The 26447-nt window shown below is 40.6% G+C and overlaps 2 protein-coding genes across 4 annotated transcripts in view; both read left to right on the top strand.

Annotated features, from left to right (window-relative positions):
* Nucleotides 1-440: 440 nt before the first annotated feature.
* On the top strand, nucleotides 441-13434 carry mnd1 (meiotic nuclear divisions 1 homolog (S. cerevisiae)). Of its 2 annotated transcripts, XM_068727160.1 has the most exons (9): nucleotides 441-585; nucleotides 1008-1073; nucleotides 1832-1889; nucleotides 5070-5218; nucleotides 6149-6223; nucleotides 6340-6454; nucleotides 10035-10079; nucleotides 12654-12786; nucleotides 12875-13434. In XM_068727160.1, exons 1-8 carry the CDS (start codon nucleotides 583-585, stop codon nucleotides 12758-12760), a joined length of 618 nt encoding a protein of 205 aa, XP_068583261.1. In that variant the 5' UTR covers nucleotides 441-582; the 3' UTR covers nucleotides 12761-12786; nucleotides 12875-13434. The 2 variants fall into 2 exon arrangements, with proteins under 2 accessions (XP_068583261.1, XP_068583260.1); XM_068727159.1 differs by having other exon boundaries at nucleotides 12654-13434.
* A 2286-nt stretch (nucleotides 13435-15720) lies between these two features.
* Nucleotides 15721-26447, top strand: part of tmem131l (transmembrane 131 like) — a 32327-nt gene continuing 21600 nt past the window's right edge. For both annotated transcript variants that reach the window (XM_068726832.1, XM_068726831.1), the window contains exons 1-3: nucleotides 15721-15875; nucleotides 16596-16672; nucleotides 19938-19981. In XM_068726832.1, the coding sequence (XP_068582933.1) occupies nucleotides 15764-15875; nucleotides 16596-16672; nucleotides 19938-19981 (233 nt within the window). In that variant the 5' untranslated portion in view covers nucleotides 15721-15763. The remainder of the gene's footprint in view (nucleotides 15876-16595; nucleotides 16673-19937; nucleotides 19982-26447) is intronic.

Raw genomic sequence — 26447 nt, 5'->3', positions numbered from 1 at the left:
CAGATAAAAAGTCATCACAGTACACTGTCTCCCAGTAAAACAGCAGACCTACTGAATGAAGGGTTTTTGTTATGTCATGTCCCTATTTGAACAATGTTTTTATTAGACAGCAGAGGGCATCAGAAAATCATGACGTGAACTCAAACACCGCTCCTCCCCCTTAAAGCAATGCTGCCTTCAATTGTAGTCGGAAATTATGTCGACTCGAGCGAACACGACACTAACGACCCAAAACGGTGGCAAACGTGACTGTTTTATCGCAATACACCCTCTTATAGAACGTTTCAGCACAAATAATATATGTGCCTATTAGCTTTTAAAATAAATACAACTTGGCACATTCACCGTGGCAACAACAGTTTGTTCTAAACGTACATACCCAAACTCACCACGGGAGCACAAAAGTTTACGAGGATCTAGAAGGCAGCAAAAGCCCCGTGACAGTCTTCCGCGGGAATTTCAGTACTGGACGAACTATTTCTTTCCTATTTGGATTACAAACGTAACAACATCGCTATAAAACATATTGTAAAGTAAACCATTCATGTCAGTGGACGTTGCTGGCACAGCCAACCAATTACAATGGTAAGCAGATGTTCACCTTCACCCGCTGTTGATGTGATAGTGCTCTCACAGACAACCTAGCATTACCAAGCTAGCTCCAAGCTAATGGTAGCGTCAGTTAGCCGCTAACCGGAAATCACGTCACCAAGTTGATAAATAGAGTTAAACACTTACGTGCCACTTGGTCAATATTTGCTGTAATTCAGGATCTGTATCGTTAATAATACAATATATGTCACATGTAATACCATCCTCGCCGAGTACATTGTTGTTCAGTGCTGTTTCTGGTGGCCGGAAGCTGTATTACAACAACAATGAGGTAGACGCGCAAATCTAGGAGAATCAACCCCTCGTACAGTGTTTACTGCCACGTGCACATGTTTCTATTGCTGTGTGATATAGTGACATTAACCGGGCCTTGTGTTACTTTAAATCTGTCACAGTCAAAGAAGAAAGGACTTAGTTTGGAGGAGAAGAGAACTCGCATGATGGAGATTTTCTTTGAAACGGTGAGTTTTCCCTTTGCAGGAGACCAGCTGAAGGTTTGAAGTAGGAACCATATTAAAAATAACCATATTAACCATAATGTTAGGCCTCAATGTCTCTGTGCTGTGTCAGTTACACTGTGACTGTGGTTCAAAAGCTAATGAATATACCCACTAGTCAGTATTGTTATGAATTTTATTTTCTTTGACACAGTTTGAAAAAAAAAGAAAAGCCAAAAGCCAACATGCAAACAACTACTAAACCATAAATATACCTGTAATGACTTGATACTTGAGTGATACTGAGGAGGTTTTTGTGTTTGTTCTTAGAATACACACATCACTTGGCCATGGGGGTCCTTGATAGATCATCTGTACACACAAATATAATTTATAACTTATTGGACCAACAAAGTCAATAATAAAATTCTTGTAATAAATAGAATTATTTTTCTGAAGCTAAACCAAAAAAAATGACAGTTTAAGTCTGTGTTCAGGAAGTCATTTTGATCAATTATGACAATATATTAGTAAGAAACTAAGATTTTAACATTTTGTCCCTAAAATTAGACAAAATCAGGCAAAAAGAAACAGAAATGCACTATTTTATTTCATTTTAGCTTGCCTAAAATAGGTTGGTAAAAAATAAAAGCATACAAGGCATTCCATTACAGACTTGACAGATATGGTTAGAGATAAGTTAAATAGTTCCTTTTTGTATGATTCTATGATGAAGACAAATATATTTATTGTTTAAATTTGTTCTCCTATTCTCTTTGTAGAAAGATGTGTTTCAGCTGAAAGACATTGAGAAGATCGCCCCGAAGACAAAGGGAATAAGTGAGTAATGATCAACAGTTTCAGTCAAAACACATCATTAAGACTTTTGAAACGCTCTGTTAACTTGTGTCCAGTGCGTTTGGTGTTCAGGTTTGCTGCCTGTTTAAAGAAAATATGGGCCTTTTTATGTGTTTCCCCCACCGGCTTCTACTAAATATATTAAATAAATCTAAAGGTTAGTAGAGATGTATTTTAAGAAAATAAAAACGTGAATATGGGAGCTGAGTCTGAACAGGAGACACTCAATGGATTTTTAAGGTAAAAAGCATAATGCACTAAAATGTCTTTTTTTTTTCTCTCCATGTTTTGGTTTTGCTTGCAGTTTTAGCCATTTACCACACTGGGGCCTGTTGTTCGAAACCTAGATAAGGGATTAAGCCGGGATATGTTGGTTATCCTGGCTGAATTTAGCCTGCAGTCGGTTGTTCGAAAGCTGGATAGCTTTATCCTGGTCAAGTTACCATGGTGATTTATTCTCTGCAGCTAGCCTGCTCCAGACCAGGCTAAATGCCAAGCTTAGTTGATTCTGTTGTCTTATCTTTGGAGTCAGCGGCTGCGCTGATCAGAAATGAATGTGTTTTATAGTCATTCCATGTTCTGATGAAGGCTACGCATTGGCCTCGTTTTTAAACAAACAACACGTAGGCTAAATTATTATTTTTTTTAAATAAATAAAACAAAACATGATCAAATTAAAAAAATAAATAAAGTTAGCCTATTACGATAGTTCTTTTTCATAATTGGGGCCTATTCGTGTGTTCGTCATTGTAAATAAACACCCTTCATATTGTTTGCCAGCTCAAATCTGATTTTATTGCAGTCATTCCAGTAATTAGAAATGGCTACACTTGCAAAGGTGCTTGCAATTAATTACACTACTCATTTAATCAGTCCGTCTCCGAACTTCAAGACAGCAGCGGTGCTTCATTTTATAAGAGGTGTGTCACCTTACGTCAGCATTCAGATCCGCTGTTCATTGGAGGAAAGTGTCCACACCTGTCGTCTCATCAGTGAATCTGTGATCAATCTCCGTGGTCTACTGAAGAAAGCCGTGGACGCGCACTTACTCGAATTAGTTAGACCTGGCTTGACAAAGCCGCCCCTCCTCAGCCTGGCTCGGCGTTCGAACAACCAATTAAGCCAGGATGAACTTATGAGACTTTGTCCAACCTGGCTTTCCCACTTATCCTGGATGTCTTTATTCTACTTTCGAACAACAGGCCCCCGGTCTCATGTCATTGAGTTTGAGTGCATGTTATTGTTGCTACACTTTAGTTGTTGAACATGAACTTTAATCTGAAAAGCGTGCAGCTGTGCACCCTGAACTGTCAGCCACGACTGGAAGGAGCCGTGTTTAGGATTTAGAGGCATCTAGTGGTGAGCTACCCCTCCACTCACGCTTCCCTTTCCAAGCATGTCGGAGAAATAACGGGACTTTCAGGGGATGTAGAAATGCTAAAGGCTCTTTGCTAGCGCCAGTGTTTGGTTTGTCTATTCTGGGCTGCTGTTGAAACTCGGCGGGCTCATATGTAGATATGAAGGACTCAATCCAAGCTAACAAAAACACAACAATTCTTAGTTTCAGGTCATGAAAACATACTAAATAATATTATATTCCATTTCTGCCAATAAATACCCTTAAATCCTACACACTGATCCCTTTCAGACAACTCAAGCATAAGAATGTATGAAAATAAAAGAATTGCTCAAAAGCACCAGTTCAAATCTTGTGTTCACCAGAGATGTGCTTATAAGTTTCTTGGAAATAAGTAATTCACTAAGTATAAGTAATACAGTATGGAAAAAAAGCATAAAACAACAACAACTACTAATCGACTAAGAGGATTAGAGCTAAATAAAACCATTCAGGACTAATAAACCTCAATACGTCAACATTCATAGAAATAAAAAGTGATTTTGTTTTCAGTGTGTAAAACCTTGATGAATACCAGCGATGATCTTTTAAGTAAAATACCATCAGTTTATTTCCAAAGACCACAAAGTCGGTGTCGACACTATTGCAGTCTTGAAAACATTGTGGTGACATGCTTGCAACATGACCGTGGCACCCAGGATTAGCTGTTGCCATCTTAACTGTATTTAGTCTGTTTAAGCAGAACCAGACGTATCAATGGCAGAGATCTCATCGTGAGCAACAGTTCAAAGCTTTTGGTTTCAAAGCAAACGCATTCCCTCGACGTCAACGTGGAGCCCGGCATTATGATTATTGAGGGAACATTTATAAAAAAAATAAATATATACAAACGTGGATTTTTAAGACCGGCAGGGGAACAGAGCTGTGTGTGTGTGTGTGTGTGTGTGTGTGTGTGTGTGTGTGTGTGAGAGAACTGTTTTTTAGTTTAAAAGTGGACATAACATTAATCAGGAGAAACTGGATCGTGTTGCTGTGATTAAAAGCACATGTTTTTGTCCCCCTTACTTGGGCATGATGTAGTTACTGAGTGGTGGGGGGAGAGGGGGGGGGGAACAAGCGATCTGTGTTATGGGCACATTTTTCTGTGGAAGAGGAGAACATGTGAGAAAAAGGGGCCGTGGGAGTGATCTCGGCTAAATTGAATAAAGAGTCGTAATAACACACTGGCAGCCATTAGAAGGCCCAAGTTGAAAATGGACACAAAAAAAAGCTATTTGAATCCCATGAAAAGACTGAAGTCATAAACGCACAGAGTGTGGTTGATCCATCCAGAGTGTTTTTCATTTTCAACCCTCCGTTTTTGTTTTTTTTGTTTTTTTTCTTTGTGCTTCTGTTCAACATCCTCACAGAGCTCAGCTCAGCTCTTAACTGCTGCTCTATTACACCTTCTCACGCAGCGTTCTCTCAGATAAGCATGAAACGGCCACAGAGGCTGCAGATGTGTGGGTTCAGTCGTGTGAACATTCGAGTGCTACGCGCTGCCAGTAAAAATAAGACCCGCTGCTGACTTGTCATTTTTAAATCCTAAGTAGAATGCAATATTGCATCCGACACCAGATGCATTTTACATCGCCTGAAGTCCTCTAAGCTCATAACAATCATACTTCTACTATGAATCGGCCATGCACAAATCAATAATCCACAAATGGCATCAACTGCTAGGAAGGCAGTGTAATAATAGCAACTGAAGGATTGTGGGTGTTTTAATGTAGGAGGTGTGCTCTTCCTCTCTTTGCCGCTTTAAGCTCCCATGTCTGTGAAGGACGTGTTGCAGAGCCTGGTGGACGACAACATGGTGGACTGTGAACGAGTGGGAACGTCTAACTACTACTGGGCCTTTCCCAGCAAGGCTCTTCATGCTCGCAAGCACAAACTGGAGGCGCTGCAAACACAGGTGACACTCAAGAGCTGCAGATGTTTCCAAAGGAAAACGTGATCGATGCAGATCATGTTGCTCTGAGCAGCATCTCTCCAGAGCTGACAATGAATTTTTACCGATTTTCACCAAAGGCTGCGTTTTCTCTTTCTGTTCTGACACGACTCACTGGAGTTTACAGTAAATGAGGTCAGCGCGGATCAGAGAGGGCTTCTGGTAATAGACAGCAGAGAGAAGAATGGGAAGTGGTTAAATTATAGATGGATTTTTTTTTTTAATTATTGTGTCTTCTTTTCATTTTATTTTCACATTTTGAATATTCAAAAATAAGCCGAGACATTCCCAAGTACGAAAAACAAAAACGGTCATCCCTATTTCTAACTTAAAACTGACAATCTGTCATGTTGTGAGAAACGAGTTGACACGGAGAGAAGCGCTGCTCTCAGTGTCCCACTCCCCACTGTGTGGCAGACAGATGGTGAGAGGGTGGCGACTCCTCAGAGAGCGACGGCCTAAACGATGTAGAGCAGCGATCTGATGTGTGATACGCATTACGATGTACAGTCATAGTGGACGAGCCACGGCAGATGATCATCAGACTCCTACGGTGGAATGTGACGGTTGAAATGACATCACCTGTTAACGCTGCCATGTAAATGTGTGTGCTTTGTTATTACTGTCGGTCTGTTGGCTCTATAAATGTAATTTACCAACAAATAACACAGCCTTCCTTTCTTATTGATCATAGAGCGTGCTTTATATATCTTTATAGTATATACAGTTATACGCTTTTAAGGCAAGATGGCTTCTGCTCTCTGGTCAGGGGATTATTGGTTGTTCTCAGTAACTGCTTCAACACTTTTCACTTCAAACATTGCATTATGGGAGAATACAGGAAAGCCTCTATTTGCTACATCTTGACTGATGTAAGACTCGTTTACTTTAAAGATTTCTGAAGCGAAGCAGCGGAAGGTGTCTGTGCAGAAAGCGATTGAAAAAGCGACAGTAGGACGTCAAGATACGGTGAGAATATTATCCACGCGCTTCCACACCTTGAACATAAAGTTATAAAACATAAAATGGCAAATCCACGTTAATTACACTGATAAACTGCGTAAATGATCCGTGTCTGTGTGTAGAAGGAGAGAAGCTCTCAGCTGAAGGAGTTGCAGGCTCTGAGAGAGGAGCGAACTCAGCTGAAGGCCGAGGTGGAGAAGTACAGAGAATGTGACCCAGAAGTCATCGAGGACATGAGTAAGTACAGATGCAACATACACACTCTCTTTTTTTTTTTTTTTGCACAAAAATAAATAAATAATTGACTCGTCAATGAAAAAGATGGAGTCCGGATTCTAACATCAGGTGGCTCACAAAGGCAGATGGTGACATCTCTTATTCAGAGGAAAGAGTTGGGCAACGGCCAAGAAACCAACATCTTGAGCGTGACTCAAACTACCTAGAATAAGTGGTTTCACACCCGATGATGAATCCAGAATTGTGCATTAGGAGCCGGTCTACTCCAGGGAAGCCTCCCACAAACTGTCGAATATAGGAGTGATAAAAATAAGGCGTCGGTACGAGGCAGACATTAACGTTCTTCTTTTTAAATAAAGTATGCAGCACATTAATCACACAGCACTGACACGCATGTACTCTAGGGACGTGAATGAAAAGGATACCAGGAAATCCTCCCAATAACCAGTGTAGCAGTGAACTTGGCATAGTGCTAAAAAAACAAAAACATAAGCAGGACGTGGAAAATACCCTCAAATTCCCTCCTCACATGTTATCTTGGATGTTTAGACGGCTCTAAATAAGGTGCAATAAACAGATGCAGGGATCCAATGGCTTTAGCTAAAAACATGTGACTACACACACATAATGTAGTACCAGCATGTGAAAGCAAAATGCTTCTCTTAGTGCATCGAGGGACTGCTCAGTCAACTCTAAAGTGTGCGTCCAGAACACCGAGGAACATAGTTCATTTGTGTCTCACAGGTCGGGACATGACTTTCGAGAGTCCTCGTTTCTCACGGTTCAAATCAAATGGAGGAAGTGCAAACTTATCGCAAGTGGTCACTCGAGATGCGTTTAACCACGCTGTTGTGTCAGTTTTTAAACTGGCGGCTTGAACCACAAACATTCTCCATAATGTTACATGTTGATAGAAGGCGGTACGTGTGAACGAGCGCGAGCCTTCCTGCTGACACGCAGACGGGGTTCTTTCTTTGTGCTCTTTAACTTTGCATGTCAGTTTTAATTGCGATCTAAATTAACCGCGCAACCTCTGACCTCTCGGCTTCAAGGGTTTTGAGTTTTAAAGTTTATAAAAAGACGACGGCAAGGCCGCTGGCCGTCGCTTATTGACACGCCTCTTCTTAAGTATGCGCTCACCGTGCCCCACAGCTAGGAGCGGCTTCACAAAAAACCCTGTAGTTCATGTGACAGCTGAGCGGCGGCGAAGAGGGTGTGTTACTTTGTGTACACATGTGACATGTGTGGTGTCGTAAAAACAATATTACCTGCACCTCCTAATGTTACACCAGACAGTCTGTACACACGTCTGCTGTTGTTGTCCACGCCAACATAACGTGAATATTGTTTTGTCTCCTGACAATCACGGAGACATGAAGGTAATAATTCCTGTAGTCCAAGTCAGATATTTGGGCTTTGTGCAATAAGTTGAAATATAGTTTGATTTTGTGGCTCAGGTAGGCAAAGTTAAGATACATGTTACAGGTAATTTACATGTTAAAATAAGTCTATGAAGACCCATCTATAGTCCACTATGTACAATAAGTAACTTAAGACTTAAGGATCCAGTATATTGAGCGTTTGTCCCGGTACGTCTATATTATTACAGCCAAAATCTCTCATAGAATTTAGCCGTAGACATTCTTAACTTTGATTTAGGTGTAAATGGAAAGTGAACTACAGCTGCTGCCACATGTGTAGTGACTAAATACTCTCTACACAGTATGGTCGATATGTAAAAATACCAAAAAAAAAAAAAAAAAGGTTTGTGTGTTTTTAGCTCGGTGCCATAAGACCAGAGAAATGACTCCATGGTCACATTGTCAGACCCTGTGCTGTAACTCTGGTGCCTGTGATGAACCTATTGAGGAGCGTAATCACTGCAACAGCTGTTGGATTCCCAAGTCCAACCCCAGGAAAATGGTGGGGGGGGTGCTATCTGAGCAGAAAATCATTTTTTTACCTTCTTAAAATAGTGAAATGTAGCTAAACCATTTCAATTATAGTAATAATGATAATGCATTTTAATTAAAGGTGCCTTTAAAAACAAGCAGCAATGTATCAAGAGATACAAGATAGGTAGGACATCCTCATCAGTGCTAAACTCAATGTGGTCGGAGCCATTACAGACAGAACCGGTACGAGTCACGCTCGCTCCTACAGGAGGAGAACGGCTTGATTTAAGTTGGATTTGTCAGGTTTAAACCACACCCATCGATACCAACAAGCTGATGTGGTAAAAGGTGGGGTTAAAAAAAACGCTCAGCCACAGGCATGTGCACGGCAGGTATGACTCTGTGGGAGGAAGCGTTTAGGATTCTTAAATGATTTGTTTACCAAAGGAAACATCGTTTGTGGTCGTCTTTCCTTTCCTTCCTTTCTCATGCTTCCTTCATGTATGGGTTGTAGTGAACCGCCATGTGTGACACGGTGGCATTATGTATCGGTGGATGTGTCCTACAGTATTTTTTGCATGATATTTATAATGTCTGTATTGATTCTATAGGATTATGTAACGGGTGCACTTTCAACATCTGGCCACGGACACCACGTTATACAATGAGTCATATCGGCTTACGAGTCCATGAGTCACAAGATATTTAACTCCCGCCCACCCGCAGCTGCTATTTATCTTTGTGCGTTTTCATTGTTTATATTCTCAATAAATGCTGAAATGACCGCGAGTCAATGACACAATCACCGATCACGTCCTTGGACCAGAGCGCTCTTCGTTTTTTTTATTTTTTTTTTTATTTGAGTGACAAATCGGGGAGAAATCTGCCAAACCTGCTGTAAATTGATTTTAGGACGCAGCTGCCCAGTCTTTGTCGCAAAGCAGCCAAATAACTGTCCAGTTGATAGTTGATGCGGATTCAGCGAAACGTTATGTCCTAAAGTGATTGTTCCAGGTGCTTAGCAACTTCATTTGTTACCTGCTGTTGTTCCAGGAGAGTTGAACAGTAACTCTCCACATGTTCATCCAGTGCGGCTGTAGCTACCCAACCATCAGCTCACTTCCCCCCATAGAGGATGTTGTTTGCCGCTTCATTTACGTCCACTTTCCCCAGTGCGTTTTTTTTCTTTCTGACCTGTGTTCAGTTTACTACACAAGAACATATTTTCTTCTCTGAGGTCATCAGACTGTCAGCTGGGCTTTCACATTAAGCGCTTATTCGTTTGGCCTATTTTACATTCGCACAGCATGCGAGTCTTCTTTCATAAACACACGCTGTAGATTTACAACACAAGATGGACGTTGATGTTCTGTTTCTCTCATCTGTAACGCGACTCTTTTCAGTCTTTACACACACACAGCGGAATTCAGTGCAACTCACTTCACTGTTTGTCTTTTGAAAGGGCTTCGTTGTCCAGTCGGTGTCTTTAAGCTGGGATCACAGACCTGAGCTGATGCCTTGATGTAAAACTGACTCTACGTTTGCCTGATACGATGAAAGGAACCCTAACGTTTTTATTGATTGCATGTCTTTTCCGTCCATCGGTGTAAATAACATTTGTGAACACACACGCATTGCAGACAGACTGTATAACGCACATATTGACCATACGTTTTGTTTTGCAGGAAAGTCAAATGTTGTAGCAAAAGAAGCCGTTTCCAGGTGGACAGGTGAGTCCTCTTATCTTTGGAATGCATGCACTGTCAATACGTGTGCAATCGAGCCGCAACAATTAATCAATTATTCATTTATTAAATTATTCACAATCATTTCTGTCCTTTCTCGTGCAAAAATGCCAAACATTTGATGGTTTCAGCTTTTCAAATGTGAGAATTTGCCAGTTTTGTCTTACATTATAGTAAATTGAATAATTTTGGATTTTGGACTGAACAGAAGACATTTGATGTTGTTGTTGTTTTATAGACCAAACAGTTGATTAATCAAGAAACTATTCAGGCAGATTAATCAATATAGAAAACAATGATTACTAGCGCTGCAACTAATCTGCAGATTATTCGTTCGATTAAGCAATTCATCATTTTGGCTATAAAATGTAAAAAGAGAAAAAATGAAACGGCAACAATATGACTTTTTCAGATTCCTTCACAGATATTCAGTTTAGTATTGCTAATGACAAACAAACCCATCAAATCGTCACGTTTGATAAGCTGGAACCAGCGAACATTTAACATGTTTGCTTGCTTGCGACCTCAAACAATTAGTTTTCTGTCGATAGACTAATTGATTAATGATTTTCTGCAGCTCTGATCAATAGTTGCAGGCTTGTTGCCTCTGAATATTCAGTACAGGCAGGTCTTTTTGCATTGATTACTCTTTAAAGCACTCGAGCTGTAAGGGCACTCGGTGTCCAAAATGTCACCTCCCTGCAACACGAAGGCGCTCTGTGTGCATTCATTGACCTGAGCGGCAACCTTAAAGACAGCTGATCTTTTGGGGATCGTGGTAACCAGCCGGGCCTGTGGTGTTTTGACTCTTTAGGGTCAACGTTGCCTCTTAACTGCTCCACAAAGTCACGCTGTCAGTTTTCGTTGGCACACGTTTGCTTCACTTATATAGAATTATCCTCATTTATAGAAACTGAGTCATTTCTGCCTCTTCCATGAGTTGTACTTCCCTCATCTAAGGGTGGACACGACTCAACAAATCCACGAAGTGTTTCCTAACAGCACCTTGTACAACAGCTGTCGTAGAACAAGTACAATGTGTACCTTTTTTTTTTTTTTTTTTTTTTTTTTTTAAACTAGAAGCTGTAATGTCCTCAGCTGTCAGTTACCACTAAAAGTGGAATGTCGTCCGCTGTGTGTCATCTGCTGCATTTTTAAACACATTCGGCGCTCTGGTGCATTCTCACCAAAAATCAACACAGCAAAGCTTAAATCTTCTGTTCACGTTGGAAGAAGTGGCTGCATCTTTGCGTGACTTTTTTATTTTCATACAACACATTAACCATGCACGGCTCTAATTGCTATGTAGCTGGCGTTATTTCAGCTTCAACCCCACTGAACGCATTGAACCGCCTGTGGCTGCATCTTCCAAAAAATGTGGAAGTTGGGCGGCTTTAACCCGACGCCTCGTCGCGCTGAGACACACCCACACAGACAGGCTCGCACACAACCACCGACACTGTTAATCACGTGCACTTGAGCTGCATTTTGTCATATCAAAAGTGGATTACAGTGATTCAACAGGACTCAAGTGAAAGACATTACTGATACAATCGTTCAGAGTCTGTTGACTTAAGATCTTGATAAGACTTGTGTTAACCTACAGGAAGCGATTTGATTTTGCTTTCAGCTTGTCTCCTGATTCTCTACTCGCAGCAGAGAAACTCATGTTAGATCGTAAAACAAATTGTTATTTCTGACTACAGCCATGGTGAAGGTTGTCTTGGCTACTTGTAGACTTGATAGACTACAATATGAGATTGGTTGTGTTCTTAATATACTGATGTGTTTTGAAGTTTTATGCTTGTATGACTTGACTTATATCGGATACATCGAGGTAAATTCACCATCATACGTCATCAAATTCAAGAAATAGTAGTACTCTAAATGATCTGCTTTGAAAACACACTTCATACAGTGTATTAGGAAAGAGCCGTGGCTGATTATATGCATTCATCATCGAGGATATTAGTTGAATCAAAGAAAGTGCAGATATTAGAGTTAATAAATAGTCAAAAGTGTTGAACTAAAGTCTGTTATTTGGTTTTGCAAATGTTCCACCTCATCTTGGTGGTTGCGGGAAGGTGCTAAAAATGCTAATTGAAAGAATGAATAAAGAAAGAAAATGAAACCACAATTAAGTCTCAAACAGGAATCTTTCTCAACACGCATCAATTATCTTTTGACAGATCTGTGGCATCAAGTCTGCACTGAGCAAGATGTTTATGCAAACTACTGGTGCACTTTGCTTTGGTATCCAAGGAGAAGGCCTTAATGGTCTCATTAAGGCCTTCGACCACAATCCCCCCCAATGGCTTTAAATGATCTCTTAAATGGTCGCTGGTGGGAAGCGTTCCGTGTTCAGAAAGCAATAATCAAATCTTCAGCCAAAAATATCTCGACTTTCACCAAATGAGCCACGACAGCGATGAGTTCTTCTTGGAATCAACCATCACCCTCAAGTCCAAGAATATTGTCATCCCGGACTGACGCTTCTATCTATGATACTATAATTTATATTTTGGCTCATTAAACGACGATTTTCATTTCTGTCTTCAGACAATATTTTTGCCATCAAGTCTTGGACGAAGAAGAAGTTCTCCTTTGATGACAGCCGCATTGATAAAGCCTTTGGGATCCCGGAGGATTTTGACTACATGGACTAAAAGCGTTTTAGTCTCACACGGTCACAGTAAGCTAAAGAATAAGTGTTGAAGCTTCAGTTTGAAGCCAGTGTACCTGTATCTCAGCAGTCATAGTTTATGTTCTGTGTATTACAGTGAAGATAAATGCACCGGGCCTTTTTTATGGGCTTTGATTAACGACGGGTTTCAGTAATGTTGCTGCGGCAGATGGACTTTATCAGCCGATATGTTGCTTTGGTGCAACCAGAGAAGAGCAGCACCAAGCGCTAGTGGCTGTGAAGGGTGAAGGGCTTCTCTGGTGAACGCAACCTCGTAAGCCGGACTTTTGGGACACCTGTTTGCATGAAAACTGAGAGCCCCACTTTGATGATGGAAAGTAATCTACACCTAACACATCTGTGTAGCCAATGGTCTGATTTAAATGGTTCAGACAGATGGTTTGGAATCAAATCCTTTTGCTCTTCTTTTTTTTTTTCTTCTACCTTTTCTTTTTTATGGGAGGAAAAAGAAAAAAAGTGCTTTTTAAGCAACATCCAGTCCTCTTTGTTTACAAAAAGTGAACAGGAGAATTAAATTACTCAGGATGTGTTCAGGATATGTTATGTGTACAAATGCTGTAAATATTTAAAGTACGTTTACTTTTTTTTGCAGAACCTCTTTTATGGTGCCGCAAATAAAATGTCCCTTTTTGAGTTGTACAAGCCGTTTTCTGCAGTTGTGTTCATTCTCAAACTTATTGTGCCGTTTACAAATGTATTTACACCAGCCCCCCCCCCCCCCCCCCCCTCTTTTGTGCTTTCAATTCTTTAGAAATTACCTCTGAAACATGACCAAATCTGTCACAAAGGCACATTCTTTTCAGAGCTACGCATGATGAACAAAAAAAAAAAAAAGGAAAACTGTTGTCATGACTTGTCGAGAGTGACGACTGCGCTGCTTATTTTCCTCCGTCAAACCAGATCCCAATGCAGAGCGTTTGCTCAGTGACCTAGTTGACAAGGCCAGTGTGTCTGTTGATTTACATTTCAAATGTGCTCGTCTCGTCTTACTCACCAGTTAAGTTTTCTTTCCAGCAGACGAATGATGTGCAAACATATTGTTAGTTCTCGGTTGAGTCATGACTTTCTTTTATTTATGATGTTACCTAGTGCAAGTTAGTTTTTTTTTTTAATCTGCAGGCCATTAAAAAAGATGTTTGTATTAAGTGCCACATGTTATGTGAAATATATGTATCCTTGCAAACGTACTGCATGCATAGTGTTTATAATGTTTAATAATAATCGGTTATATATCCGGATGAAGATAATCTACTGATAACATGTGCAGTGTTCTTACATGTTCCTTGTTAGAAATGTTCATGCGACTGGAGCAACAATGATCCAGAAAAAAAAAAAAAAACAATTTGAAAATGCCTACCTGCAGTTTTGTTAGCTGGAACTGCCCCACCCACAGCAGAGCAGCCCGAGTGTGTGTGTTCATGCGTGTACCTGCCCAACCTGTCCTCACTGATTCATGTGTTTGACATGTCGAACGTTAAAGCGCTCCCAGAGGGTTGTGCTTATCTTCTTACCTCACTGTCTCTCACTTAAGGACGACTGTTAATTGAATCTTTTTGGCTGAACGTGTCTTGGGATCAACAATGGCCTCATTAGGCGAAGTAAAGACGTTCACTTAACCTAAAGTATAGTACAGGCCTAAAGAAAGATGGATGATTGAATAACACTGAACTGGTGCATACATATTGCATGTGAGGTATACTCAAAGGTCAAGTAAGGGAAATACTGATTTTTTTAATGAAATGATAAGTATATTATAAGTACCAATACAACAATGCAAGAAGGAAAAGTGAAAGTCCTGCATTCAAAACCCTACTTTGGTAAAAGTATTATCCGCAAACTGTACTTAAAGTATCAAAAGTGAAAGTACTGGTCCTGCAGAAAAAAATTATAAGATTATAAAATAGTAGCAAAATGTACAAGTACTTGCCTGTAGGGTACTGTTGTTTGGGGAAGTATTTAGATATTTTACTTAAGTACACAGAAGTACCGTGATCTAAAAAATACTCCTGAAAAGTACAGAATTGTTATTAGCAAAGCGTACTTTAAGTGTCAAAAGTAAAAGTAGTCACAATGCAGAATGGCTTCTTTCAAAGTGTAAGTGTAGAATATTAGTAGCATATATGTTTTTATGTGTAAAAGGTAACTAAGCAGTGTTGGAAAGTAACAAAGTACATTTACTCAAGTATGAGATACTGTACTGGTACTATAAATTCTACTACTTTACACTACTCCACTACATTTCAGAGGAAACTATTGGCGACTTGTAGTAATAGTATTTCACACTTATAGTTACTGACATAAAAAACCATGATATTCTAATATGATAGGAAGCTGTACAATCAGCTTTTGTTGTACTGCATTTCTATGTTTGTAACAAAGTATTTATACCCTTTATTCTAAGAAAAATATCTAAGTTCTAGTAAAAAGTACAATGTTTCTTTCTGAAATGTAGTGGAGTACAAGTATAAAGTAGCATATAATAGAAAGTACAAGTATGTCAAAATTGTACATGTAGTAGGTAAAAATACGCAAGTAAAATAGCATTATAGTAATGTATCATATAATACAGGCATATGTGTTTTTGAGTAACTAGTAACTACTAAATGTCAAATAAATGTAGTCGAGTAAAAAATGCATTATTTCCCTCTGAAATGTAGTACAGTAAAGTGTAAAGTACCATAAAGTACCTCAAATTTGAGTAAATGTGTTCAGTAACTTTCCACCACTACGTTATACACTACATGAATATCTTCTGCATGATGGGGCTTTGTTTTGTGTTACCTTCAGAAACCCGACACGATGACAGCCTTGTTGCAAGTGTCAGTGTTGTCTGTCCGATGTGTGCGAGCAGGGAGGGAGGGAGGGACAGAGGAGGGAGGGAGCTGCTGCTGCTGCTGCTGCTGGGGGAGAGAAAGAAAGACCAACACAGCGAAACACAAGGCAGGCTGCTGGCTGAGAGGGCAGCATGGCGGGGCTTCATGACTTCCACTGTCACAGGAAAACGTGGATCAACATACTACTCGGAATACTACAATTACTGTTACCCTGCGTACAACACGGAGGGGCTCAGCTGCAAGGTTCGTGCTTTTTACCTTTTTGGGTTTTTTTTTTCCGCTTCAGGGGTGTAACGTTAACGGCCACCGGAAAAAAAATATGTCTGACTTGACAGTGGCACAAGCTAATTTGTACACATTGTGTGTTTTTAAAATGGGTGAAACATGTTTAAAAAAAATGAATTTTCAAGTAGCGACTCGAGGCATATTTATGTGTTTTACCAACATGGGAGAGCTAATGTTTTGTCAGCCTGCTAGTTCATGCTAGCCCTCAGTTCCCTGTGCTGTTTGGTTAAACCAAATAATAACTCGTTCAGGGGGAGAGGTAGCGTATTACCGGGACTTTAACGGGGCCCTTCACGGTTCCAGCTGCCTCTGCAGTGAAGCTACATGTTTGTTGTTAGCTGGGTGAAGTGTACCGTGTGTACTGCAGCAGCAGAGATGTTTTCCAAGTTCGTTAGCCACTGAGCTAACCTTCCTGCTAGTGCAGCAGCTAGCACTCAGCCTTTGTGAGCCAAGGCGAAGTCATTTCCTCACTTGTCTGTGTGGTTATCATCCATACCGCGTCAGTTTATTCGTTTGTTATAACCCGGAGTACAAACGGGAGACTGGTAGTTTGCCGTTTTTTGCTTTTATAAAAAATGGTGCATTTGCAAGCGGTTGTTGTTTTTTTTCTCCTTCCCCATGATGCCCAATTTCCAACCCAACAACTCATTGAAAATTGTATTTCTTGCTCCCACAAAGCCCTGAGTCAGATGTCCTCCAACGTGGTCGAGGTCTGGCAAGCGGAGGATGCAACAGACCCATTAGTCCAACTTCAGGTAATCATAATTCATTTCTTGCTGTTTGTATGAAGGAGGAACGGAGAAGGATTTATGTGCCAGATATGCATGGAGCACGTGTGGTTGGTGCATCCCCATTGTGTTTGGCTCCACTTTTGCAGCCAGTTGCAGTTGTGCATATTACCTTTTGTTACACGTGAGGGAAATATCAGTGAACGGACACGACTATTGTGGTTATACTATTGTGAAAATGTTGTAGCTATCGAACTCGTTTACAAGTAAAAAGCCGAGCGGGAGGCCACCTGCCATGTGGCTCCTCCTTATTTTCTTTTGTACATAGTGTCCATTGTGGAGTTCAGTCAGTAGTACACACTGAGCGCGTGTTAAGAACGAGGACGTCTTGTTAGTACTACTTTGTAGTTTTTTCCTGCATACTACTTTTAAATTATTTCCAGCTTCTTTCAAATGCTTTTTATGCTTTTCTTGCTTTTTGTTATGTTTTTTTCTTTTCTTTTTAGGATTGAGTTATTTCCTAAACATGTTCAGGTAGGCAGCTGTGAGTCATGGACCAATACGAACCCAAACAGCAGGAGTTTGCTTACTGATAACCTGTCATGAGGTCACCAGCTGACTGTCATGTTACCTGAGGGGGTGTGGCATCTTCTGCAGTCCTTTGTCAACAAACAGCTTGATAGTTAGGTTACCTTGAAAATAAGTTTTTATATATATATATATATATATATATATATATATATATATATATATAATGATGAATGTTACACCAAAGTAGGTTTGATCAATAAGTAAAGTATATTGTGTGATGAATGGTAGGCTTTTTAAAAACATATTAAATAAATATAAGTCAGGTTTGCCTTCCACAAAAATACTTTTGTGATTTTCATTGCTATGTTTCGCCCAGTTTTTGAAATACTTATTTTGCAATCTGCCCCCAGCAGTAATTACCACAGACATGCCCAGACCAGAGATAACGCGTTGAAGAAAAAAAAATTGTATTTGTGGGATTGGTTAAAATATCGAGATAGTTTAAATGAAGGGGAACGGGGCTTATGCCAGTGTTTTGGACATGTTTTTTTTGTCCCTGCTCATTTCCACACTGCAGACCAATTGACAGATGGCAGAATTGTTGACATTGTTAGGTGTCATGTTTAGATAGGCAGTGGTGAATGGAGTAACTGTCTCAGTTACATGGGCTGTGTGAAATAGAGCATGACATGGATGTCTTTCATCTGCATCTCAGTGCTGCTGCTGGTCAGTTGGATAAGTAGTGTGCTGTATGTTGCTGCAGGCACACTGAAGTGGTGAGGAAGGAGACGGATACAGTGTCGTGTGCCATGATGCATTGTAAAAATAAAAAAAAATCAATTCAGATATTAAATTTGGGCAGCAGAAATCATAATTGAGCCGATGTCGTGTGCATAACTAGAGCTTGTAATTGTTGGCATCTTCACCTCATGCCTCGTTTGTGTTTCTGATTTGAGGATCGTTTGTTTGTATTGTCTGCAAGTCTGAATAGGTGAACTCCAGTCCCCTGGTGATTGTTAGATTACTGTGGTTCAGGTTTTCAACTCTTTTTTTCTGCATATTCAAGCATCCTGTTTGGTATACAGGCCCCCTGTATCGTGTTTCAAATCCCTGCAACTAGAATCCAATTCATTTACAAATGGTGCTGCTTTTGAATATTCCTTGTGCTTTTTTATTGGCTCACCTGCAGCAGCGGCATATGTTCTGTCATTGTTGTGCTTAATCAGCTGGAAAATCAGTTTTGTCTCGTTCAATTAAGCCGTCAACATACTGAGCTTTAAAGCTGCCGGGGGGCAATGCAGGATATGATGCAGAATAACACGTAAGCATAAGCATACACCGGTTAGAAGTTTTCAAGCTGCGACCTGTAACTTTTGCCATGTTTAGACAAAAAGATATGTGATGATGGATAGAATCGGTATTTTCTTTATATTGCATCATGTATAAGTAAATTATCCTTAAGTTTACTTGAGATACTGTTAATAGATCACAACTATAAAGAAGGAATGTCCGTTTTCCTCTTACCCAGGAAATGAAAGGCCGGATCATTTATGATCCCTTATTTATCACACGTTGATAAATCTTGTTAATAATCCTGTAAATCCAGCGTTGCTATTAACCAGTCCTGATCTTTGATTTGTGGCATTTTGTGCAATGGCTTAATTTAACCAATGATATTCAAGAGTTGGTTGCTGCCTTTTTGTAGAAACAATCTTATCTTTACTGGTTGACAAATGTGCATCATGAAACCACAAGGCTCCAGGTTGTTCCTATGGAAACTGTATGTTCTGCGTGTGAAGAGACCGAAGCTTATCTCTGTAGACCGTGCACGCTGCACATAACCTACTGCACCGTGGGTAACAGTGTTTGCACTGTTGTATTGTCATATTCAGTCACTTACTCTTTAATCCACGTTCAGTAAAAAGCTGTGTTCGTGTTCATTGGTTGTGGTTTTGATGCAGTGCTGCTGGTGGGCGTGTTTTGAAATGTTTAAAAGGACTTCCTCATTTTGCAGACCGGCCTTATTACCAAACTGTGAAGAAGATTACATCCCATTATCGCACAAATCAGGGTTTGATCCAAGCCACGCACTTGTGGAAATGAATCAGTCAGTTTTCAATAATAACAATAATCTTGTCCTAACTATATCATTAACTAATGAATAAAAAAGCCCAAGTATGTAGAACATACTATATACAGTGCATAAAAGGTTCCTCTCTAAAATCATGAAAAATCTGATTTCATATCAACGTTTTCTAGTGCTGTATCAAATTGTAGCCTGAATACAAATTACAACAAGTCGTTTGTGTAGTCACAGATGTTCAGTCAGTAATCCTCAAAGCACAGCGTGAGACCATGTACAACAAACTGGATGTTTTATTCTGAGACACTCCGTCAACACTGGCAGAAGTCGCTGCTTGCTGTCCAACCCTTGGAGTCAGGATGGAAATGATGAAATGCCCGTTTTAGTTTCCTAAGGCTATTCCACTTATCTGCTTGGATTTCCTGGTTTATTTACTGTAAAATTAGATTTTATGCAAAATAAAATACAAAAATAAAATGCAGTGAAACGTATCGGAGCAGTCGGTGGTGTTACAATCATCATAGTAGTCAGAAGGCAGTTTGGCACACCAGTAGACCTGCAGCCCACTGAGCCTCCTGATGTTCCTCTTTCTAGGCCACAGAGTGAGTGCAGAATAAATAGGGAGCAGTTCACTGGTTTGAACGTATTGACTAAAGAGTATTTTTCTTTTCGTTTCAGGTGGAGAAGGAACGGAGAAAAGATGTTCTTCCGCTGGAAGACGGGTAAGCATTCTTTTTTTTTTTTTTGGTTTCTACATCTTCTGTGGTAAAAAGCATCAAACGCAATCTCTTCTGTGGAGGTTTTCACACATTTGTGAAGCATTACACATTCATGACAGCAACCCGAGATGAAACGGTGTCGTGGAATTTAAACCTCACTTTGCTGGTTCAAATATTGGTCAGAGAAAGTTGCGCATGCATCAAGCAGTTTCAAAAGAACATTTCGAGTTGTATGAAGTTAATGAAAGGTTTCCACCTGTACATGAGTGGCACATGGGATGGGACTATGTAGAGACTTTCCATCAAGCCACATAATTACCAACAAACCCCAAACCAGCAGACAGATTGCATCATGCTGAAGCGTGTTCTCGTGTATAGTGTAGACTACAATTATACTGTATTACACGGAATGAAAGCAGGGCTGTGGCGCGGGCTTGTGTGCTATAGTACCAACAAGAAGTTTTAATTTCATGTGAACATATTCAACAGACTGCAACTTATAGTAGAGCTCTGTTAAGTGGTTTATGGGATGTGCACAATTAAAGCGTAGCTGTGGGGTGGCATGCTTCTGTATTCACACAGACAAATGGAGAGGTACCGTTTCAGTTTAATGGGGCTGAAGGTTTCTAAAAAAGGCTTTTAAAAGTCTTCCCCTGTATGCAGGCGATGTTGTGTTGGTGAGTGAGGGGGTGTGTGTGACGGAGAGAGAGTTTTGGGGGCGTGTGTTAAGAGAGGCACAGAACCAAATTCCTGACTAATTTTAGAACTCCTTGAAAGAAGAAGGAGGGTAGGTCTGTCTCTGCCCAGCTGTTTTTGTTCCAGCAGAAAAAAATTGTTCGGAAAATAGACGTATGCAGCAAAATAACAAGAATAAAAGCTTGCTCAGAAACGGAGCGCCCTTTAGGCTTGTTTATACATTGTTAAATGTTATTTTTTAAGCATTTGTACTTGCCTCTGCTGCTTGTTTATCTTTCTCGAGAAGCGATGCCAGTAATGGAAAGAAAGAGCCCAGCCCTTCATATACCTAAACTGGCTCCATATGTTCCCAAAACTCAAGTGTTACTGGCCCAGAAGTTCATACCTTTATAAAGGAGCACTATACGACACTCGGAGCATTAATATACTATGCTATGTAAAGATATAGTGGAGTGATGTCTACCTGCGCATGCTTTTAGTAGCATGTGAGCGTTACCCACCGGTGAGCTTACGGGCGTCGCTCTGCACCGCTCGCATACAGCTACATTACAGTTCATAACAATGTCCCGACAGAAGCGTAGCTCCCGCCCTCCGGTTCCCCGTCAGGTAAACAATGTGAGCTCTGTCAGCACTTTGGCCGTTCGTTAGCTACAAGCCGCGTCGCCATGTTGAGAGGCAATAGAAATGCTCCCAATCTCATTGTGCACCTTTTTTTAACAAATACTTCTTTTTGTGCAGATCTTGGGTTTAAAAATGTGGTTGTTTACTAGCCAGGTATGATCGAATGAATGTGATAATAAGTTGTGTTATTATGGGAAATGTAGGATTCTGTGTTTTTAGAGCTTGACCCTTTTTTCTTTTTTTTTTTTATTATACATTTGTCTCTTGTTATTCCCTCAACTTTATAAAGAGGCAATACTAAATTGCCAGAGTACTCCACTGAAGCGTTCAGTCTTGATATAAAGTTCATCTGGGTCACATGCAGCCAACTGTTGCTGAACAGTGTGGGAATACGGCTATTTTTAAGTCTAGGGAGGTGAGAGGCAGAAGGAGGCTTCGTAGTGCTGGTTGACCTCGAGACCTCCAGAGCTGTGGGCTGTGAGGCCTCTCCTGCCAGGGTTATCAGCCACTTGGCAGGCCTGCCAGCACTCTCACCCAGCCTAAAGAGCAAAGCAGATACAGAGGTTAACGATATCCCCGTCTGACTTTAGTCTTCGGTCAAAATGTCTTGGCTTTACTTTTCTTTACTTTAATCTCAACCACAATTGTTCCTTCATGTCTGTTGCTTTAAAGAATATCTTCCTGACACACACCTCTTCACTCTTGAGTGTTAATACTGTGGCACGTGTGGCGTTCATTTCAGAGGTCCTCTTATTGTTTCCTTGTCTTCTCCAAACGCTTGTGAAACCAGTTGACCTTAACTCTCCACTGATCCTGACCTCTCCCCCGGAGCACGGCTGAGGTCACTGCTAACATTGACTTTATTTGAGTTAGATCCAGGGGATCAAATAGCGCCAAACATAACTTGTTATTTTTGTGCTGTGGCTGTGGACAGAACCCCTTGGACCACAGCTCAGTGGCATGCTTGTTCTGAGGCAAACTTTTTCAGCTGCTGTTGAATTCAGAGAGAACTGAGTTAGAAATACTTACCCCAAGGTAACTGCCCTCTTCTGCCTTTAAACCTGACACTGGATATCCAAATTCAGTTTTACACCTGCATGAAGCAGTGTGTGTACATTGTGTTCTGTCTTTTATTCATAATCTACTTTTACTAAGATAAGTGTTTATGTGATGTTGAAACCGCTGACCTTCGATTTCAAACATTGCCAGATCTGCTTATATCAACTGTCGGCCATCACACAGGACTCCTCTGCCGAGGCAGACGACCTCACCTCCCCTTCACACCCGACCCCTCATACGCTCACCAACATGTTATGTAATAGAAAAGTGTCCCTCTTATCAAGTCAAACACCACGGCCAGCTTATTTGTTCTTTGTGTTGTAGAATTGCATTTCTTATCGCGCGCTAAATTCACTTTGCTTTGCACGGCAGCTGGATTCAGCGGGATCACAGATCACACAAAACTCCATCTTGTCAGACTATAAGTAATGGCTTTGTGGTCGGCAAGCGGAGCAATCCGCGCGTCCTGTGAGGAGCTAGGCGCTAGGTGTGTGCGAGACGACACAGAGAGGCGACTGCTTGTTCAAAACAACAATGGCGGCTTCCGAAGAGGTTAGCGTAGATGCTGCAGAGAACAGCACTGTAGGCTTTTCTCCATGGAAAAGATGTTTTTTGTTCTACTCCAGACTCACTTCAGTAAGAGTTTGGATCAACCAGCTGTCAATCAATCACCCTGCCACAAATTATTTTTTTAAGTGCCCGCCCCTTTCCAAACTGTTTTCAATGGCGGCTTCTCAGTTGGTTCTGTGGAACAAACCATCTGTCAGGTCGAGTTATAAATCTACAGCAGGGAGAAAGAAAGTGAAACGTTTTAATTTCACAGGCGGTTTATCCATGAGGCAGTATGCAAACAAAACACTGGATGCTCTCCTTCTACCGTCCTTATGTCTCGCTAGTTGGTGGACCACAGTGAAACATCGTATTAGCATCGCAGAATCAAAAGGACAAGGAAAGGATTTTGATGTTTATTTCATTCCGTTTTAATAGGAATAGGAGCAAAATGTCATCAAATATTCAAAATGCATCCGTCTCAAACAAGCGGATAAAAGCATGTTTACTTCCACAGTATAAGTGCTTGTGTGATCTACCGGTCTGTCATAATTATGCTTACTCTAGATTCGACCTCAATGAACGGAGATACCCTGGAGAAGGTGTTACTTGTTAATTCTTGATTATCTTGATACTTGTTTGGACACTGAAGCATTGATTGGCCCAATTGGAAGGTAGATAACGGGTTGCTTGGGGGTTTTTAGTCTTTGTCAATCTTTTTTTTTTTTTTAATTATTTCTGCTGACTCGGCATTGACCCCTTTTTTTCCTCTTTTGCTTCCTCGTCAATTTACCACATAGGCTGAGCTGCTGCTCAGAAAGTGATTCGGTTCAGTGGAGCTTTGGCACAGGTGGTGAGTTAACTGTGTGTAGTTAAATGAAAATACAACCAGTAAACTGTCGCCACGTTTAGCTTTCCTCTGCAGAGATATCTCTTCTCTGAAATCTACACCACCACTAATTAAAGTGTCCTCTTTGGTAGTTTACAGAACCGTACATAATTAATTGTGCTTGATGCTTCCTATTTCTTTCAACCGCTGAGACTGTCAAGTTCGTAATTTTGTCTCCCAGCTGTAGACTAGAAATAATAAATAAATAATAAATTTGTCTGTAGCAGCAACAAATGAAGTTACACAGTCAATTAAAAATTATCAAGTATGGAAAATGCACAGTATATACAATAAAATGAAGAAGAAAGAACAATAACCATTTGCGATGTAAAGATATAGTGGAGTAATGTCCACCTGAGCAGAGAATGAAGTCGCTCTCCCCCTGTGTGTTGTAATCGGGGTTTCTCAGTGTTTTGTTTACGTAGACGGGCCGGCCGCACATCCCTTTTTAGTGCACGTGAGCGTGCCCCACTGGCTAGCTCACGGCTAACTCTGCTTGGGTCCAATAACGGATTCATTGTTTCACATTTAGAGTCTTTCAAATCCCAACAGCTGCTTCTTTACAGTTATTAGGAATTGCTTTATGAGACGTGTCCCTGCAGCGGGAGAAGGTGTCAGGAATCGTTTATATTCACGGTAGAAACTGTAAAATGCTCCATAACAATCGTCACTTTAAGTTGTTGTTTTTATGAGACAAAGGTACAGCTGATTTTCAAATAAAATAAATAAGCTAAACTGAAATGTAAGTTGGATATGTCAAGGTAGGGTTAACATCAATGTACTCGATGTGTTGTGTAAAGTGAGGTGCTTTAGGGCTTCTGAACGAAATTCTTTATTACTGATCATCATGCAAGCTTGCAAGACTAGGCCTGCACAGCTTGCATATCATGTTACCATATGCTCAACAGATGTTTTGTGTCTAATGAGAGAAACATAAAGCACGCTCTCTGCAATTTGTTGTGGAGTTTGTATGTTGTGTAATCAATAAGATCAACTTAATCAGAGAATACTATTTCAAAACAATATGATGCTTTGATCCAGACCTAGAAGTTAATACTGACAGGTGGATGTGGCCTTAAATCCTAACTAAGTCTTTGAGCACTGAGTTTCTCTTTCCTACCTGTTCACTTATGAACCCAGTTTTGTTTTGTCTTCTGGTATATTTTGAATTGTTAGCAGCAGAGTCTTAGTTTGGGGAATGTTAGTCAGTAAGTCTGTCTTGATTGACAAATCAGTTTCCCCTTAAGTTACTTTAAAAAGAGTTTTACAAACGGAACAATAAGACCCAACATATGCCAAAATGTCATCAAAACAGCTCATCCTTTTAGTCCTTTTTCATTAAGAAATGTCATATGATAGTTTAGTGTAGATTTTTTTTGGTTTCATTGATAATCCCGTTTTGATTTATTCTTTAATTTTACAATATGTTGTCTTTTTCTGGGCTGTCGCTGTCAAAGTGGGCAAAGGAGCAATTTAAAGATATATTCTCCGAGGAACAGAATTAAATATAACACAAAAGAGAACTCTGAAGACATACAAGTGATCTCCTGAAAGATGGCGACATGAACTCTTGAGCTGTACTCCTTCAACCTGCTTTCGTCTGTTGGTCAACAGCTGTGCGAGTCTTCTGTCAACTCGGTCCAGTCTTGCTTTCGCTCATATGCGCACACACACACGCACAAACATGCACACACACACTCACACGCACAAACATGCACACACACACTCACACGCACAAACATGCACACACACACACACATGTACGCACGCACACAGACGCATGCACAACCTCGGATCAGCTGCTGCATCTCTGGTTCAAGGCACCAATTCCCAGAGCTCATTAGTGCAGGATGTCTCACACACACACACACACACACACACACACACACAGTCACCAATAAAACACAGTGGAGCTCCAAAAGTAGCTTGCTGGAGAAACGTCGGAGAGGAGAGTTTCCTGTTTTAACCCTGACTTGTGGTTGGTTGCTTGTATTTAGCGTTCCCTATATCTTGTGCGCAGCTACATAGATTGTATATGCACCTGCTATATTGGTCCACAGTGGGAGGTCCTTATATGACATTGATATCAGCCTGCTTTGGGTTAAGTACATTCAACTCATAACTCATTCAAAATAACCCCTTTCTCAATCTGCATGGTTTTCTGTGGTCTTCCCTGTGCTGTTTATAGTGCTCAGTGTTGTGGAATCTCCATGTAGAGATATCGTCTCGCTCCTGTTGAGTTTGAAGAAGTCCAGCAATGTCGTGTCTTTGGCTGCAGCTGCAAATATTCCCTAAAAACCATTCCAACCTTTCCACGTTGGAACAGATGACACTGTCAACACGGGGACAGTGAGGGTTGGCTGTCCCTCAGGCTTCGTGCATCATGAACTGAGACACCAGCTCATACAGCGCTGGTCCCCTGATGGTCTGATCAATGTTGTCAACAGTCAGTCTCAGGCAGGAGCAGTCATTGAGGAGTTTATCCAGACCCCCTTTCAAGACTTTTTGTCTTTTTCTTGGATTAAATATCAATAATAATACTGTGAACTATGACGTAGTTGTTAATGAAAACGCAGGCATACGTTTGAAAAATCTGAATATTAATTTTTGTTGTTGATTGAGCATCCATACAGGGAGACTGCTCAGGCCGGCCGC

The sequence above is a fragment of the Cebidichthys violaceus genome, unplaced genomic scaffold (genome assembly GCF_023349555.1).
Source record: "Cebidichthys violaceus isolate CVI_PGR_0920_01 unplaced genomic scaffold, fCebVio1.0.p SCAF_4, whole genome shotgun sequence".
Classification (NCBI taxonomy): Eukaryota; Metazoa; Chordata; class Actinopteri; order Perciformes; family Stichaeidae; genus Cebidichthys; species Cebidichthys violaceus.
The sequence above is the reverse complement of the archived record's forward strand: the minus strand, read 5'-3'. Positions and strand labels throughout refer to the sequence as shown.

Excerpts from the sequence above, each read along its gene's own strand:
- mnd1 (XM_068727160.1), top strand. Across the intron at positions 5,219-6,148 it reads TGGAGGCGCTGCAAACACAG|ATTTCTGAAGCGAAGCAGCG; the intron begins GTGACACTCAAG and ends TTTACTTTAAAG. Across the intron at positions 6,455-10,034 it reads AGAAGTCATCGAGGACATGA|GAAAGTCAAATGTTGTAGCA; the intron begins GTAAGTACAGAT and ends TTTGTTTTGCAG.